General features: G+C 46.5%; 1 protein-coding gene across 1 annotated transcript in view; it reads left to right on the top strand.

The window, feature by feature from the left end:
* LOC119448392 (beta-galactosidase) overlaps positions 1-8,634 on the top strand; it is a 27,134-nt gene extending 18,500 nt beyond the window's left edge. The window contains exons 13-15 of the mRNA XM_049665158.1: positions 2,180-2,311; positions 5,120-5,359; positions 7,667-8,634. Coding sequence (XP_049521115.1) covers positions 2,180-2,311; positions 5,120-5,359; positions 7,667-7,882 — 588 coding nt within the window. The 3' untranslated portion in view covers positions 7,883-8,634. The remainder of the gene's footprint in view (positions 1-2,179; positions 2,312-5,119; positions 5,360-7,666) is intronic.
* The last annotated feature ends 9,112 nt before the right edge of the window (positions 8,635-17,746 follow it).

The raw sequence follows: 17,746 nt of genomic DNA, 5'->3' as shown, positions 1-17,746 counted from the left end.
CAGTCGTTGTCTGTGGTCATTCAGTGTGATCTATTCTTGTTTGCTTGCGTGCGTTGACACCACGATTGTTAATTCAGTTAGTAAGCGAATGTGTCCAAGTTTATACTGCCGATAAAACCACTATCCCTACTCCGAATAGCTCTCTAATAATTTGCTATCGCAATCGATGCTTCGCCTTTCGGGCGAAACTGCGACATTTTTATATTTCGCGATCCCAGATCACATTCCCGGTGCCAATGAGGTGCCTCTAAATGTGCATGACCGCGTGTGGAAATTCCCAGGTGTAAATACAGTTTGCGATAAGCACCGACCCAAACCCAAGACAGACCAGCCCGAGGTTGCGGGATCGAATCCCGGCCGTGACGGCTGCGTTTCGATGGGGGCGAAATGCAAATAAATGCTTGCTGGGCATTGCAACTTATGTAACCGTGTAAAAAGAAATAAGGAAGGGACGACGATAGAGACATAGTGAAAAGAGCGGTGTTTTCATTCGGTCTCTATGGTCGTCTCTTCCTAATTTTTTTTGGCGCTGTTACATAACTTGTAAACTATTGATTGATAGGTCAGATGTGATATCCAGAAACACGGATGAAGTGATTACGAAGATTGTCGAGGCAATCTAAATGATTAGAAGCAATAATTCTGTAAACTGCGCGTCTGTTTCACTGTCGAAAAAAAAAATGTGGTTGATCCCTCTTATATAGGAATCGGTATAGAACACGAAAGTGAAACGTGTCTTCACAGAAGTAGTGTAATGTTTATTGCACATTGATATATAATGTCTATTGGTGTTTTGTGGCTAAAGCGCCCTTAGGCGTTGATGCACCCACGCTGACGCCTGGTGGCACGTCTCCTCCATCACGACTACCAACGTCGATGACCATGAGCAACCGTCGTGCATATGGAAGCTGCACTACGCTGCACACGCTAGCACAACGCGAAAGACGAAGCACGTAACTGACACACTAATACAACGCGCAAGACAAAGCACGTAACTGAATCGTCACCGAGTCAAATCAGCGCGTACAGCGCGTCGTAATTGCAGCCTCCGCGATCAACTTCAGAAACATTTTCAGAGCTAATTGCGGAGGCCACGCTCCGCTGTGCTGAGTACGGTGAACGCCACCTGGTGGCGTTGGTAGTGCTTCTTGATGCCAGCGTCCCTTCGAATGCTGGCATCGAGGCGTCTTAGTGCTGAGACCACCGAAGCGTTCACTGTCGGTGCGCGTTAGTGTCATAATGCAGTACTTCTCTTTTCTGCTCGTAGGCGGCGGCACCGCCCCGAGCAAGAGCGCGGGTACACGGAGGAGTGTTAGATATATAAGGCGCGTCTGTGTAGCTCTCTGCAAATGCGTTTGTGGCGCAATGGGTTAAACGCTCGGCGATCTATCGTCGCGGACCGAGAGGTCGTGGGTTCGATTTCCAAACTTTGCATGTTTGTGGAACTTTTTCTTCTGGTTTCTTTCTTTGTATTATGTTCGTGTATGTTCGTGTGACGTATTTCCGTGACGGAAATACGTCAGTGAAGTCTTGGTGGACCCCGGCATAAAACACTTTCGTGTTAAAACACCCGTGTGCCGTGCTTAGGCTGTACGTTAAAGAACCCCAGGTGGACAAAATTAACCCGGAGTCCCTCACTACGGCGTGCCTCATAAACATATCGGGGTTTTGGCACTTAAAACCCCATAATTTAATTAATTAATTTAATCAAGACAGACGATGTCGTTTTTCGAAGTTTGAATCCGGCAACGCACTAAAGCTTAACAGACAATATGCGTTTAATTCGAGGCTTACATATAGTGAGGCATGCTTGACTCTATTTACCTTTGCCCTCCGCAAACAGGTCCTAAGTCATCTTATTAAATACATCCTTCTAATCTAGGATCTGATGGGTCATATCCCATATTGGCGATAAATGTTTCGGTTCCGCGTTAGTCGTCGTTTGACTCATGAACCATCGGCAGAATCTATTCCAGAAGTCCTTTGACCACGAACTGCAATTGAACTTTTAACGAAATAAAATGAGAAAAAAAAAAGCTGTAAGGTTGCAGTTGCATGCCTCTGTATCCCACATTCATTCATTCATTCATTCATTGAATTATGTGTTTTGCACAAACCGACATCGGTCTCACACGAACCTGCTTCACTGTTAACATTTTCTTCCTTTCTCTTCGTGTAGGCCTTCATAGGGATTGTTTCGCGAGAGGAAGTGACTGATGCTTTAATTGACGTCAAGCCAAACCAGACCCTCTCAATACTCGTGGAGAACCAAGGACGAATAAATTTCGGAAACTTCATAAGCGACAGAAAGGTCAGTCCCGCGCAGAATCCCAACCGTCCATGCCGTGCTTTCAGCTTCGCCCGCCGTGTTGGCTTAACGGCTGCGGAGCTAAGCTCGAGGTCGCGGGATTATATCCCGGCCCGGGTGGCCACACTTTGACGGGCGCGAAATGCATAAACGTCCATGTAGTCGTGTACCGTGCATTGGGTGCACGTTAAAGAACCCCAGGTGGTAAAAAATCAATGCGGATTCCACCTCTACGGCGTGCCTGATAATCAGATCGTAGTTTCCGCACGTAAAACCTGAGAATTACATTTTTGTTTAATTTGCTTTCAGCTTCACGCCAAGCATCCAAATATTAACAATTTATAATAGAAAAATTCTTGGCAAGAATTGTATTTAACAGGACAAATAAAAGATGTGCAAGCAATTGTTCAGACGTCGCTATTATTTCCTTACAGAGAAGATTTTTGTGCGTGTTATTTATAACTTTAAAAAAATCGTATAGGTTGGGTGAATCGGAATGCAGACTATGTGTTTCTTGAGTAATTTAAAAGCGGTCCTTTAAGGATATTGTTGGACAACTACAAACACAAGGAATATATTGCCTCCCACGTATATTAATCCAGACGGATGTCCCACCGCATTTCTAACAGGACGCCTCAAAGGCCACTTTCTGGGAGGTAATGCGGCTTTCTTTTTTTTTTTTCCGGGGAGGGGAGGAGGCTCGTAAATGGCGTTGTACATCGGGTTAAATGTGAATATTGCTGCGCGAACACCAGTCAGTAAGCGGAGCAAAAAAAAATAAAAGAAAGAAAATTACGGGCTCTCCCGTAATCGAGAGTAGATGTAAGCATGAAATGGCTACCGGCAAAGCAGATTGGTTGGAGATGATACTAGCCACAATATTAAAATGGATCTAGTGCAGGTTCGCAATGGCACACCCCACCGCAGCATGCCATACTGTGCACTGGTCCATATGGACGCTGCCCAGCTAGAAGAAAACCTTCTGAAGGCGGCACTAAAGTCCCTAGATTTTCTGCAGCAAAAAATATTACCTAGGGACTTTAGGCGGCACGGCAGGCAGCGGAAGACGCCAGGAAGACAGAGCGCACTGCCCCAGTTACACTTGCCGACAACTTTGAAGGGAAAGCTACGAAGACAGCGCACACAATTGAGAGCGCTTCTGAAAAGAGGCCCGCGTTTTAATCAACGTTAATTTAGACAGGGAAGAGAAAACATAAACACCTTATTAGCACCAGTTAAATAAGATAGAACACACCACTGAATGTAAACGTTTGCCTATTTTGTGGCTTTTCCCTTCCGCGTCTGGGCAAACGCGAAACCGTCGCACGTGGAAGCTGCGTCGATTCAGTGTCTGTTCCGAGGAACCGAAAGCACTGTCATGTGCTCACTGAACGCACGGACCACTGGCGTTCAAAAGAGCACAGGCAACCCTGTCTCAGGGCCGAAAGATGACAATCAAGTGTATGGCGCGCTGTGTTGTTCCTTTTTTTTTCTGTTCTTTTTTTCTCCCTTTTCTTCTTTTTTTTTCTTTTTTTCCCTTTTTTTATTCTTTTTTTTTCAGTGAATAACCAACACGCCCAAGCTTCCACGCTAAGGCAGTTATTTGAGTTTCTAGCCTTTTTCATGGGCCGGTCCCGAAGCTAAAGATGTGGGTCATTCCCGTGGATATGTACAGACTCCAGATTCTTTAACAGTACCGCGCGAGCATCGACCGGCCTAAAGCCCCTACATATAAAAAGTAGCGCCAACCACTGCCCTCCTCCTCCCCCGTTCCACTGTCGCGCTCGGAGCGGCCAGCGCGATCGAGGCGCGATAACGACAGTGGTGCCGCCTACGTCGGGCCTGCCGCGGCAAACGACAGCTAACGCGCTACCAGAGGAAATCCGCGGAAAACTTCGATCGCGCCCTACGGAGAAGTTTTTGAGGCGCGATTTGGCTTCGTCAGTCAGCAACTGGCCTTAATAATGCGGTTTTGGAAGTAGCAACACGACGATGCGAGACGGCGCAAATACCAAGTGTGCAACAAGCGTTTGCGCTCGCCGGATGGTAAAAAAAAAAAAAAAAAAAAAAAAAAGCCTTTTGCCCTCGCCTTGTCGGTTGCGGCAACTAAAGGCGCAGCAGCATGCCATCACAACGAAGTTCTTGTCCCTGTATAGCACGTTTGATCCGTTTGTGCGTACAGCGCGTACAGCAGGCGAGGAGGAAACGCCGGGGTGAGCGCGGTGGCTGCTAGATCTAAGAATGGCGCTACTTTTTATACATAGGGGTTTTAGACCGGCCAACCGGCCAGCGCCTTCTAACGGCGCGAAGCGACGAGATCAAAAAGAGTAGTAGCGCACGCGCACCAAGTTCACTGGAAGCCGTTATCTGCGATAAGCCGGGGAGCTTGCAGCGAGTTAACGGCTGACTACACTCTAAAAGCGTGGGCCAATCCCGAAGACAGTGGAGTTAAAAAAAAAACTAAAATAAAAGGCAATCCGACGCTCCTACCACGTGAGAGGAGCGTCTGGCTGCTTGTCCGTAAAATTGCTATCGCAATAAAACGGTTCGCGAGCAGAATTTAGCAAGCAGGATACCTCCTCCTGCGTGTCTGTAATCTTGCGCAGTACGAAAGGCCCAAACGCGCGTTATTTCCGGCGCACAGGGCTTTTCACTGTCTCGTGTGTTGATAAACTTAAGGCAAGTTGCTGATGCCTTCGGCGTCTGCCTCTTTGATTTCGGTTTATCTTCTCGCCCTTGCATGTTCGTTCGTTCATGGACCACGCACTGAGCCTGACTGAGCGTATTTTTGAAACTGCTGCTCGATGATAGGGCATCGTGAAGAACGTGACACTGGACTACAGGCGTCTGGAGGGCTGGGAGATGATACCCATCCGCCTTTCCAACGCCGTTTGGCTGCGGGAGCCCGGTGCTCTCGAGCGACTTCGCCGTCTGAGCCGTGATCCGCCCGAATCTTCCGGGCGTGGGCTTTCGGTGTACGCGACCACCTTCGCGCTGAACGAGAGCCAACGCTTGTACGACAGCTTCTTGCGGCTGGACCAGTGGACCAAGGTGACGGGTTGACCTGGCTTATGTCTTTCATCGCTTAAAAATGATGTGGCAATCTGCTGCTAGCCTCGTTTGTTTGACAAAAAAGCCTTAGCTTGGTAGGGCTATATTGACAGATATATATTGTTACGCGAACGAAGGATTAAGTACAGGAGATTATTTACAAGTATATTTACAAATGATAGCTGCAGCGCTGGCCAGATCAGCCGATAGCTCGAGAGCCCAGAGCAGTTCGTCTTCATCGTCTAGGCGCCCGCGCGCATCGTCCAGAAGAAACACGCAATATGCATGTAGCAATATTATTTGTTTGTTTATATTTGTATGTATACTCAAGCACGATGCGTATTACATACTGCTTTTGTACTTTAAAAATAGTTTTTTTTTAATTCTTCAAAAAAATTAAAGAAAGAGAGCGAGGTGGACGTGCGACCGGAAGTCGTCTAGTATTACGGGCAGCGGATAAATATTTATAGAGAAACTGAGGGTTGTGTTCGATAAAGTTCAGCTGTGAAGGAAATTTAAGCGAATATGGTTATTCACCGCCACACACTTGAGTCGATTTTTTTGTTCTTTATTGTTTCTTTTTTCGTACAAATTGCGCAATTATTGCGCACCCTTGCGTCCAGCGCAACAGGTCCATGGCCTCCACTATAATATCGCAAAATGTCCACATCAAGTGGCCGATATAGTTATCCGGGGTTGCCGTGGTTGCTTAATGGTACTGTTATAGCCAGCCGTATACATATATAGGTTTTAAGTTCGCGCACTAGCAGTAGGCTGTCATTACTCTTGACTATAGAAATAGTTAACACAGTATCGCTGGCAACATCACTATGGTATTTTTGGAGTGATATGCATCAGTATCTTATACACCTCATCATATTTTACCTTTGCCGTGCGTACATCCTCGAAGGTCACTTAACGCTGTCGTCGTTGAAATTGTTCGCATTCGTTTCATTGCGCAAGTGGGTCAGCGAGACGTGACCTGACTGCCGTAGACAACGGAATTTTGCCTCAGCATGGTACTCTTGCTCGCTATTCTGACTAGTTCGTGATACCATATAGTGGCATTGGATCGTCTTTTGCGTCCGAGTCCGGTATAGAAATATGCTGAAAGCATCCTACGTGACATACCCCCACAGGGGGTGGCAATTGGACGCAGGAAGGCACCGGCCGTCTGTGCCATTGAGTACCTTCGTGTTCGCTCGGCACGTTGAGACACGATTACCGATCTGAGTGGCGTCGTGAACGAGAAATACAACTACAGTGGGGAGCAATTGGCTGCTGATCTAACTTCGCTCCGCTTGCATCGACCTCGTTCCGCGTCAAGACGCTGACACCACACTCTCAGAATTCTGTGCCGTGGCCATTGAGAATGCACATGCGGCCCCGGTATTCAATATGAGACAGCTTACCGATGTGTCGGGCGGGAAGGAAAGAAGGCGCAGAGTAAACATACAAATGTTTGAAGAGCAGACGAAGTATTCTTACAAAATCAACGGATCTAACTGCGCTCTCATTACGTTACCGCTATTTTTTTATGCAAAGCGTTCTTGTGCAATGTAGATCGTTGTCGTGGGGCGATCCGGAAGGTAGTGCAGTCCAACGCGGTGTCTCAAACAGTGACCTGGGACTGAATTTGGGGCTCACAGCTGTTATCAAACACCCAGATAGCGCTCAACGTGATCTTCACACCAGGTAGAGCACAGATGAAATAATGTGGAATCACTTATTGCTTGACACATCTGATTTCAGATTCTAGGCAGCGCACCTGGGTTCTTACCTAAGTACTCATTGACGTCAGCAATGACGCATATTAGGTTTGCTCTGCCATAACAGGTGAATCCACTAGTGAAGCCACCAGTGATGTAACCGGACAAGATGCGGTCGAAACCACAGTCTCTGAACCGATGGACATTGAGCAATTATGTGAAGTGATGTACATAGGTGTAAGTGTACATATTACAAAATGTAAATTTGTACAATTGTACATAATCATCATCATCTCTAACAATTCAATGTCATATAAACATTTCATCTATGCAACCTGCGGGGTACGTTTCGCTTCATAAAATCACCACGGTTCGTAAGTGACCTTCTATTACCAAACAACTACGCTTCGCATTACGTAGCGCTCCTCTGGAGTTGTGGCTGCGGAATTTTTGTTTGTGTTTAGAACAACGAGCATGATATGCTTGTTGCTGCTAGAGCGGCTGCAATTCACTTCTATATCCCTGAAGTAAATGACAGTTATAACCGTATGGGTATGGCTAGCATAAAGCAGTGACTTTTGTCATGTATGCTTTCCAGGGCGTTGCGTTCCTCAACGGCTTCAACCTGGGTCGCTACTGGACTGCCGCCGGTCCGCAAACGACTCTGTACGTGCCTGCGCAGATCTTCAAGGATGAGGGAAACGTGCTTGTTCTGATGGAGTTGGAAGCCGTTCATTCAGAGTCTACGGGACACGGCAGCGCGGAGTTCGTTTCCGAACCTAAGATGAACGCGCCTGTGCGCTGGCCTGTCTAATGATAAACCCTTCATCTATGAATCGGCAACGTATTTCTATTGGAGCAATGTTTGCAGTGCATCTACGGAGGGCGACGAGAAAACTTAGAATGTCTTCCAACACTGACGCCTAGCCGGTCATTGTGTAATACGCAATGAATTATGACTCCAACAAAGTTCTTAAACAGCGGAAGACTAGAACCTTACATATGGTGCCGGTGTCATGACAATGGCCGTCTCGATGGTTGTTAATGGTACTTACGTGCCGCTGACGCATACTGGTCAGCCCTGTGTTGTCGATGCTAGCCACACCGTGATCATACCTCCGAAAGCTAAGCTAATTGAGGGAAGAAGACATTGGGGCAGGAGAGAGAAGGGGCCGGGGGGCTTTCGCGGTGAGTAATGTTTTCGGCAACGCAGTCACGGTGGGACCTACTGCATGTACTGGCCTTGTAGGCGCGTGCGTCAGTGGTTGAAAGCACGCGAGTGCAACCTCCAATTTCATGATGCAACTTGCGGCCTCTTTTACTCCCTGGGAAAAGCTGCTCGGCGCTCCATGAACGTCTTGACTTTAATATTTGTTGCGCTCTCAGGTAGCTGAGGTGCCATACTGGGATTACGGAGTCTGCATCTACTTAATTCGGCAAAATATAAATAAATGAACTCAAGACGCAAGACTATGTTTCAGTGCCACTTTAACAGCGGTACCGGCGTCCTGCTGTAGCTTACTTTCCGAATAATGCTTGGTCGTTCTCCAACTCCTGGTGGTGAAACATAGATTTTCAATAAAATCTTGATTTGGCCGAGTCGGTTCCTTCTTGGTTCGAACGCAGCGCGACTGGGACGAAGCGAAGGAAACCCCAAAACACAGGAAAAGCGCTGACCTGTGCTTTTGTGTTATGTTCTTTTCGTTCCGGTCCCTCTGCGTCCTTGTAAAATCGATCTTTATATTACTGCGGATGGACAACGATGCCTTCAATGGCGCCTACTTTCCACCATCGATTGTGCCAGCTTAACAGCGTACTCACCACTTCACAAAAGAACAGGAGCAAGAAATGCCAGGCAGGAAGCTAGATGGCACAATTAGGTGTGGCATGTGTGGTTTTTAAATTGAGAATAAAGAGCATTTCGTTATGATTTTGCCCAAGTTAACGTAGCGGATGATAAGAGATAACATACTCATATATGTGGAATGGAGCCCGTTTTGAAGTAAGTACACTGTCGGAGGTCAGCACATTTCTCTTATTTTATGCGTTCTTTTGGTTTTGTCATCACCTAGCGGCTCTGCAAAGCTTCACTGCACGCACTAGGCGAAACTAACGTCGTTTCAACCCACATTTATTAATGGTTTAGGCTTAATTGGGATCCTAGTAATCTGTGAATGTTCTGCAGTTTAATTACTGTGACTCGTGCATGCAGCTGCGCAGCATACCGAGCCACTTGATCAAATTCCGTTGCAAGACAAATTTCTGATTTTACTTTGCAATGCCTGCCGCAGAGGCCCTCCCCTTGGAGTTCTGCACACAGATTCTTAGAATTATCATTCAAGATATCCTGTTAAACGGGGCCGACAAGGAAACAAAGCGGACCATCGCCGGTCTATAGTGCCTCACCACTATTGCTACTGTTCAGGGGGAAGCTAACGTCGAGATGTCAGGCCCATCGGCTGCACTCTTCAGGTCTCCTCAAGCTGTTAGCTACTCCTATCATTGAAGGTACCTACACGCAGATAGTTTGTCAGACAGCCATAGCAGCATACCACCACAGCCACGCAAGCATCTAATGACCACAAGCCTCTCGGTCGCATCCGCAGTACAAGTTCGCATGAGACTCCAATGCTGAAAACAGCCAATAAAGATAGTGGCCACCTCCGGACTTTTGTCACAGTGGCGCTAGCCAGGTAGTTTATGCTGCCTTCACATGTCTTCCCACGATCCGGTCCCAAACATACTACCATCATGTTGCCCTCGCGCCCCCATCACTATTCGCTGAGCTACGAGCTTTATACGGCGCGTTGACTTCCTTGCACTCTCTCCTGCCACAAGAAACGTCAAAACTAATGGCCTACGCTGATTCATTCCAAGCGGCGAGTGACCTCAGTAGGATCTTGAACGAATTGCTATTTTCACACAAAGTGCATGCAACTGCGACGACGGTTGCCGAGTACTGTGCGACTGTGATGTGTGCCTCAGAACGCATTAGCTTCGTTTATTTGAACTCGACGAAAGCTGGTCGCATCAGAAGTCCAGCTTACCCAGCACTGCGTTTACATGCATCTCTGGACGAGCGGGTTGGACGTGTTAATCCACCCCTTGCAGGTGGTTTGACTGCACTCGCTTCGACCCTCGGTCAGCCCAACCCGCTAGCGTTGACATAACTCGACAATGGGTCCCAATAGGCCAACTCGAACGAATTTTATGTGGTTCACCTAAACGTCACTATTGAGGCAGACGCAGCCTTTTACCTTTAAGTCATTTGCCCGTCACCTCTAAACAATAGCCAGCGCTCACGGAATAACAAGAAAATACTTGTTCCGAACGCACTCCGATAACCCCGTGTAGTCCGAACGCGCTCTGATAACTCCGTGTAGTCAGTTCTTCCGCGGGGCTTATCCCGGCGCGAAGCGGTGAGACGGATTCGCATGCTGCATTGATCGACACACATTCATGGCCCTTCATTGTCGGCCCACCCTCGCTGGGACTTGCCCTCGCCCAGCTGCTCTCGCAGACCTCTCGCGCCTCTCGTGATGTAGCCTCTGACTGCGTTCATCGAGGCACCTGTATACCTGTACAAAGTGCAGATACATCCAAGCTGCGTACTCGACCACCCTCGACGGACTTGTGGTCCTCACCACAGGCCCTGCTCAATTTTATTGATGAAAACCAGCTGCATTACGCGTTTACGCATTACACGCGATGCCTGATTTTCGGGCATGCTATTGATTAGAAACGAAAAAAAAAAAATCTAGCGCTTTAAGCTGTAGCACTACTAAATTTCCCACATATGGCGTACGCAATGCGAGATAGTGAGGCGGACTCGCGCCACCAACAGTCCTATAGTGGCCGAAGCCTACAATCACTGAAAGGTCGTGCCGTCGTCTATCTTTCTGTAACATGTGACGCTTACGTGACGTTGGCGCGTGTTCGTGTAGATGGCGATTCTCGCATATAAAAATTCGTTTCGACCGTTAACTGAGCTTTAATATAATATATCGCTATAAGCTGCGACGTAAACATGTGCATGCTATGGCGTATTATATTATAGACTCCATGAGCTTGCAGTGGAGCTGCTTAGCGCAAATATTGACTCGGGGTTGCGGAGTCTGTCTCTCGGTTTCTTTTTTTTTTTCTTTTTGACAAAGGCCACGTTCATTTGTTCCTATCCCACGACCTATATGTTATGACAGGCCAATATATTTGCAACCGGCTTTATCGCTGTGCGTGTCCAACATGGTTGTCCGCCTACGGGCTCGGTGTGACAAGGGTACATTATGTTTGGATGAAGACCGTCGGGGTAAGGCACGCTCATTTGGTGCGCTAATAACGATGACAGATGGCCTGGCGTGTCGCGCTCTTGTGGATCGCAGCCTTGTTCATGGTCTACGAAAGTTGAGTGGGAAGAATGTGTGAACTGACAAGTTGGTGTCATGCCGTTGCGCTGGCGCCGATCAACGAAGCATAGTAAACAGATTAACAGCTAAAGGTTCTTCATGAGTTTCAGTTACGGTAACGGGAAGCCACGTCTCTCCGTAGGTGTGGTGCTGAAGTGCCATAAAGCAAGGTGTGCACCAGCGGCTCATTGATGAATAAAAGAGAGAGAGAGAGACATAAATAAATACTTATACATCTGCACAGCAAGGTGTCAGATTTGTTTTTTCAGCTGTCTTTTGTTTTCTCGCTCGTATGAACCAGTCCACGGTGGCTTTCATATTTAGTAGCGCAGCATAAGTCACCTCGGCACAACACAGGCAACTAACCGTTGCGAAGATCGAAATGCACGATAACGGAAGCAAGACTTATTCACGACCTATTTAACTTAATTTAGTAGCTATCGCCTTAGAATCAACGTTGTTGCAGGCGTTGTGACCTTTAAGCACACAACACCGTTCTGAGAGCGACCGGGTCCGGGTACGCTCAAGCACAGAAGCAACTTGGGCTCCTCGGGCACAGTCGAGTGGCGAATAGTTCATGGAAGCTTTGGTGCGGCTCGCCGGCGATGTCGGACTCATATATATATATATATATATATATATATATATATATATTGTAAAGGCGTTTATTGCACGCAAGCGTTAGAGCCGACCGTTGGATCAGTTCAGGGAACTGCGAGCGCGAGAGCGGCGTAGTCCGAGCGATGTGCTGGAGAGACTGACCCACTAGACAGTGCTGGTAAGGATGCCCCACTGCATCGTCCCTCTTCTTCACTACGATTACCCCGGGGACGAAAAAGGGAGCCGTCCGGCGACCTAACAGTTCGTCACTATTAGTGGATCATAATACGGCTTGAGGCGCGCGATGTTGACAATGTCGCAACCGTGACGGCGCATGTCCGAAGATGGTTCAACGGGCTCAATCACATAGTTGACGGGTGATGCACGCTCGACGATGCGGAAGGGACCTTCATACTTGGGCATTAACTAGGAAGACAGACCAGGTGCAGCGGAAGGAACTGAGAGCCACACAAGTGCTCCAGGAAGAAAGGTGGGGCAGAGGTGGTGTTACCGCAAGTGTTCTTCCGGCGCTCTTGGTCATAGGAGGTATATATGGAGCAACACAAAGGGGCACACCTATACCCTACACTCTGCGAGAGACATGTACGGACGAATCGCACCAACTTTCCAGAGCGATGTGTAGGTCCTCTGCACTTAATTATTCAACGTTGAGACGACGAAATGAAGTGTCACCTTTTCCCGGCAGATTGCGAACGGCGAGGTGGTGCTAGTGAATAGGTCAGCTTCCGTCGAACGTACAAACGCCCGACTTTACCGAAGAGTCACGTGCCTTAGAAGCGACAGCTGCAGGTGACTTGCCCCACACCGGCCGGAGAAACTACAGCGATGGTTGAGTGGAAATTTCGGGACCCTTCTTCGTTCGTATTCGAGCACCATTCATTCGATTTCTTCGCACTTGGCAAACCTCTCGTGTCTTGAGAAAGTATGAGTTGAAAATGCGGTAAGTTCAATTATTTCCCCGTCATTCACTTCGCTGTCATGAGGTGTCAAGCTTTCGTAATTTTTTAGATGTTGGGTGCAAGGAGCTGTGGCAGCTTTCCACCTATCTTTATGGAGGTGAAGCGCTTTCTAACTTTTATTTTACTCGTCTATTTGAAATCGATCTCTGTAATGTTTTTTACTCCCGTTGAGGTAGCCTTTATCTTTTGCTTAGTAGAACGAAATAAAGAAAATTATTCTCGGCCTAAAGTATTCTTGTGTTCCACGATTATTTCGCGCCATCCGCAATTCCATTTGCGCTGTTTGTACTTTACTGAAATGGCATACGTCGAATGCTGAATGACTGTTGAAGTCATCTTGTGTACACGCAGATATCATTTCCGTTCTTTAATAGAAGACAAACCAACAAAAGTAGCCGACAATCAAAGCGCATTCTGCAATGAAACCGAAATAGTTTTGGTAATGTTGAAAGCGAAATTTATTTAAAAGAAAACAGCCTGTGCAAGGCCGTACGTTACATAGAATATAGGGGGTGATCATTCTTAAATTTTACGGAATTTTTAAAAGTTGCCTGTGGCAAATGGCATAATTCTAGTCCTTGAGCTGGATTATTTAAAGAAGCCCACATTACTTGTACGAGAAACCGAAACACATTTTAAACAAATCAACAAAAATTCACTAATTAAGTTTATAACTAATTACCTTATGGCCCATGTTGCAATTTACAAATTCTAGCTGTGGTGTTCCCAAGGCGGGTCCTCTTGAAATGTATTTCCAGGATGAAACCACTTTCAAGATATGAATTCCCGAAGTGGTTAATTAATTCCCCAAAACATGGGCGTTCCAGTTGCTTTTGTGCTTCAATGCATAAAACAGCGTCTTGTTTAAGAAAGGAAGTGGAGAACGACAGTGCATTTTTACGGCGAGTTTGATGGTGCATGTCTCTAAATTGGTGTCATCCTGTAAATTCATTTCAAGTGGATACGCCTTGCAAGCTCACCGGCTAGAATTCGTAAATTGTAATATGTGCCGTAAAGTAATTAAATAAGATGTTAATTTGTATTTTCTTGTTAATTACTTAAATATGTGTTTCGATTTCTCGTGCAAGTGATGTCCGCCTCTGCATAATCCACCTGAATGACTAGAATTATGCCATTGCCACAGGTGATATTTCTTTAATTCTGTAAAACGTAAAAATTATCACCGTAGTGTGTGTGTGTGTGTGTGTGTGTGTGTGTGTGTGTGTGTGTGTGTGTGTGTGTGTGTGTGTGTGTGTGTGTGTGTGTGTGTGTGTGTGTGTGTGTGTGTGTGTGTGTGTGTGTGTGTGTGTGTGTGTGTGTGTGTGTGTGTGTGTGTGTGCAGGGTATTTCAGCGAGCACACTCACAAATGTTTAAAGGTTGCCTGTGGCAGATAGCACAATTCTAGTTCTTGAGCTGATCTACTCGAAGAGACGAACACTATTACTTACACAAGAGATGAAATGCATAATGGACTAATTAACAAAATTCATTAATTAACTTTTTTTACTAAATACCTTATGGCTCATATTGCAATATACAAATTCTAGCCGTGTAGTTCGCAAGGCGGATCCACTTGGACCGAATTCTCAGGGCACCAGTTTCGAGATACTAATTTCCAAACTGTCGAGAAATGCATTGGCGTTCCAGTTACTTTCTTAACAAAACGTAGTTTTATGCATTGAAGCACAAAAGTAGCTGGAACGCCATTCATTTCGCCGCAAAGTTAGGGAATTAATATCTCGAAACTGGTGTCATCCTGAGAGTGGCTATTCAATGTCAATGCGACTTTCTATTCAATGCGAATGGATATTCAATGTCCATTTGTGAAACTGCTACAAAAATTCCATTTTCTCTGTATGACACACATCCATTAAACCGCGGTAGAAGAATGGCGGGAGAAAATGTTTATCGATAAAAAGGGGCAGAGAGATCGATTTGAGCTGCACTCCTAGCCCACCTACTCCATAGGAAAGCTGAAAAAAAAATCATTAAGTTTAGTAGTTGCGAGGGGCAACATCACCGCTCCCAGACTGCCAGTAATGTGACGTGCTTTATGTTATCGTGACGCCTCTAACACAAAAATAACGTGTTATATAAATCACGAGCAAGCTCGTTGGCTTATTTTTACCTGCAGTGCAATTTTCTCCGTACTTGTCTTACAGTTTTATTGCTGCCTTAAAAGCAGCAGAAAAATAGCAAATTTAAGAAGGGATAAGCAGACTGCGCGAACCTGAAGCTGTATCCCCTTTGTTTCAGAGAGTAACGACGCTCTCTCTATACCACTTCCAAGAAAACGTTCCGAGTCATTCATGTGAGATGAGCCTCCCTAATCACCAGAGCTCCATCAGCACTGGCTGTCGACACATAAAGGAAAACACTCCTGAGTACATGGAAAAAGGTCAGTTCGTCGTTATTTTTTAAAGTAAACGTTCTCTCGCCGCTGCCACCTTTACGTTCACTTTATTCTCGCCTTTCGTTAAAAACCCCCTCAAAAAGAAAATGCAGACTCAGCAGATGTGCATTCGTAGTGGCGTCGTCGTCGACGTAAACAAAACAAAGCCGACCGATTTTCGTGCAACTCCTTAGCAAGACGGAATATTTCAGGGTGGCACGAAGTTCACGTGAAGAAAAACGCACGTCATCTGGATATTCTTCAGTTCTGATACTCTTCTACTGAAAGCTGTTACATAAAGCCTTTAGCAGTGCAGGCTATGGGCTGCCTCAGCCGCACTGCAAAACTATTATATCATAGCTGCATCGAAAAGGGGCTGCATACCTCTAGGCAGATTTGCTCGTTGGATTACATACTGGCTGGCCACAAAGTGGACGCGAAGTGAGTCATCGCGGCTAGCTGTTATTGACTACGGAAAATGTAAATGTATGCGCCAGCCTTTGCTCCTAGGCCACGAAATTGAGCAGCCGAGTATGGCTTGCGCTGTTGAGCTCGAGATCGCTGGTTCGATCGCCGCTGCGGAGGCCACATTTTGATGGGGGCGAAATGAACAAAAAAGAAAAAAAAGAAACGCTCGTGTAATGAGATTTAAGTTGATGATAAGCTGATCATAAGCACTTTTCTATAAGTCTTTTTCCTAGACATTCTCAACAAAGGAAGGCGCATGCGCAGTTCCTTGCGACTCCCACAATGCGGAGTGTGTTCAGAAATTATCCGCTGGGACAGACAGCAGGGGACCAACGCAATCGTGTAACGTTCTTAGCGGCACCGTGAGCTTATTGCATCCCGCTTTCCATTCCTGTGGCTCCAAGACACAAATCGTATTTCTGCGCGCATTGCGCTGTCCGTCTATATTTTACGCCTTGTATGGCGCCGCAGAAGTTTCCTTCGCCTTTGTACTTGCTGTATCACTGATCTGCCTTTCCTGGGCACAGTTGCCGCGCCTCATCGATTTACTACAGTGTGTGTGAGCTGTAACTGTATAGCCAAGGTTTAAAGATATTCGGCTGCGTTATAGACTAGGACCAGTATTTATAAAAACGTTTATATGCTAGAATTGTTCGTAAGAGGAAATTTCAGCCAACGCTGATAATGGACATATCATTATCGAAGACGGCCGGTCAATTTGAAAAAGCATTTGCGAACAGAAAGCTGTGTGAATTCGCCTCCGGAATCTTTTACTATCGCGCACTATAGCTAAAAAAAAGCAACCACGCCGGAGCAGCCCGCGCTGGGCTGAGGGTGACTAGGCAGCTGACGGCAAAGTGATGGTGAGCGAACACTTTGTTTTGGTTTTTGCTGACATTTAGCGTTTTGGTAAGAAAAATGGCATAGAAGTTTTGCGGAATTCGCAAGGTGGAGGAAGTTTCAAGAAAGGGATAACTTTCATTCATGGAGAAGGAGAGCGTGCGGGTTTCTTTTGAGACTTCGTGCTCTTGTCGGGTGATTGACAATTTTCCTCTTCACGGCGAGAAAAATGTACTGCTTTTATTGCTTGATTTTCTTCAGAATGCGCACCTTTTCGTGCATGTGAATTTCTTAACAACGTAGCTCATGAGACAGGAGTGGCGACGTAAAACGAACAAACAAACAAGCAAAAACGGAGAAATAAATAAAGAAAGTGAGAAAGAAAGAAAGCTGTAATGAGAGGTTCTGTGCTAGTGTGTCTTGCTGTTTTTGCCACTGGCCTGTCGTCATCGTCATAATAATCATCCGAACTGAGCAAAAGAATTGTATCCTTAAAGTGCTCGGGGGCCGCGGAACCTCCCCCCCCCCCCCCCCCCCAAGCACAGAAGACGGAAGATGAAAAAATATCCGAAGAGAAGACAGAAAATGATGATGATGATGATGATGATGATGATGATGAATCTCTCATGGCTTGCACTCACTCAGGGGGAAAAGGCCAAGGAACAACTGCGAGATGTCATGCTGTCTTGCCCAGGGCTGGATGACCAGTGAAAGTTGGTGAACCGGGCTAGGGTCCAGGCCCGGTCCTGGCAGGTGGGCCAGGAAGCGGCCCACCTGCCAGGAGAAGAGAGATCTCTTTCTCTCCATCGCTAGTTCAGAAATAAACGTTTATTTCTCTCTTCTCTATAAGGAAAATTGCCTAGCCAATTCGGGCTTACAATCAGGCCTCTCTAAACCACTTCTTTTTAAAGACACTTTGCCATTTTGCTATGACCTCAGCTATGTCGACAACCGCGTCCACCTGCCTCCTGAGCAGTTTTTTTAGTGGCACAAG

This window comes from Dermacentor silvarum, chromosome 4, assembly GCF_013339745.2.
Source record: "Dermacentor silvarum isolate Dsil-2018 chromosome 4, BIME_Dsil_1.4, whole genome shotgun sequence".
NCBI lineage: Eukaryota > Metazoa > Arthropoda > Arachnida > Ixodida > Ixodidae > Dermacentor > Dermacentor silvarum.
The sequence above is the reverse complement of the archived record's forward strand: the minus strand, read 5'-3'. Positions and strand labels throughout refer to the sequence as shown.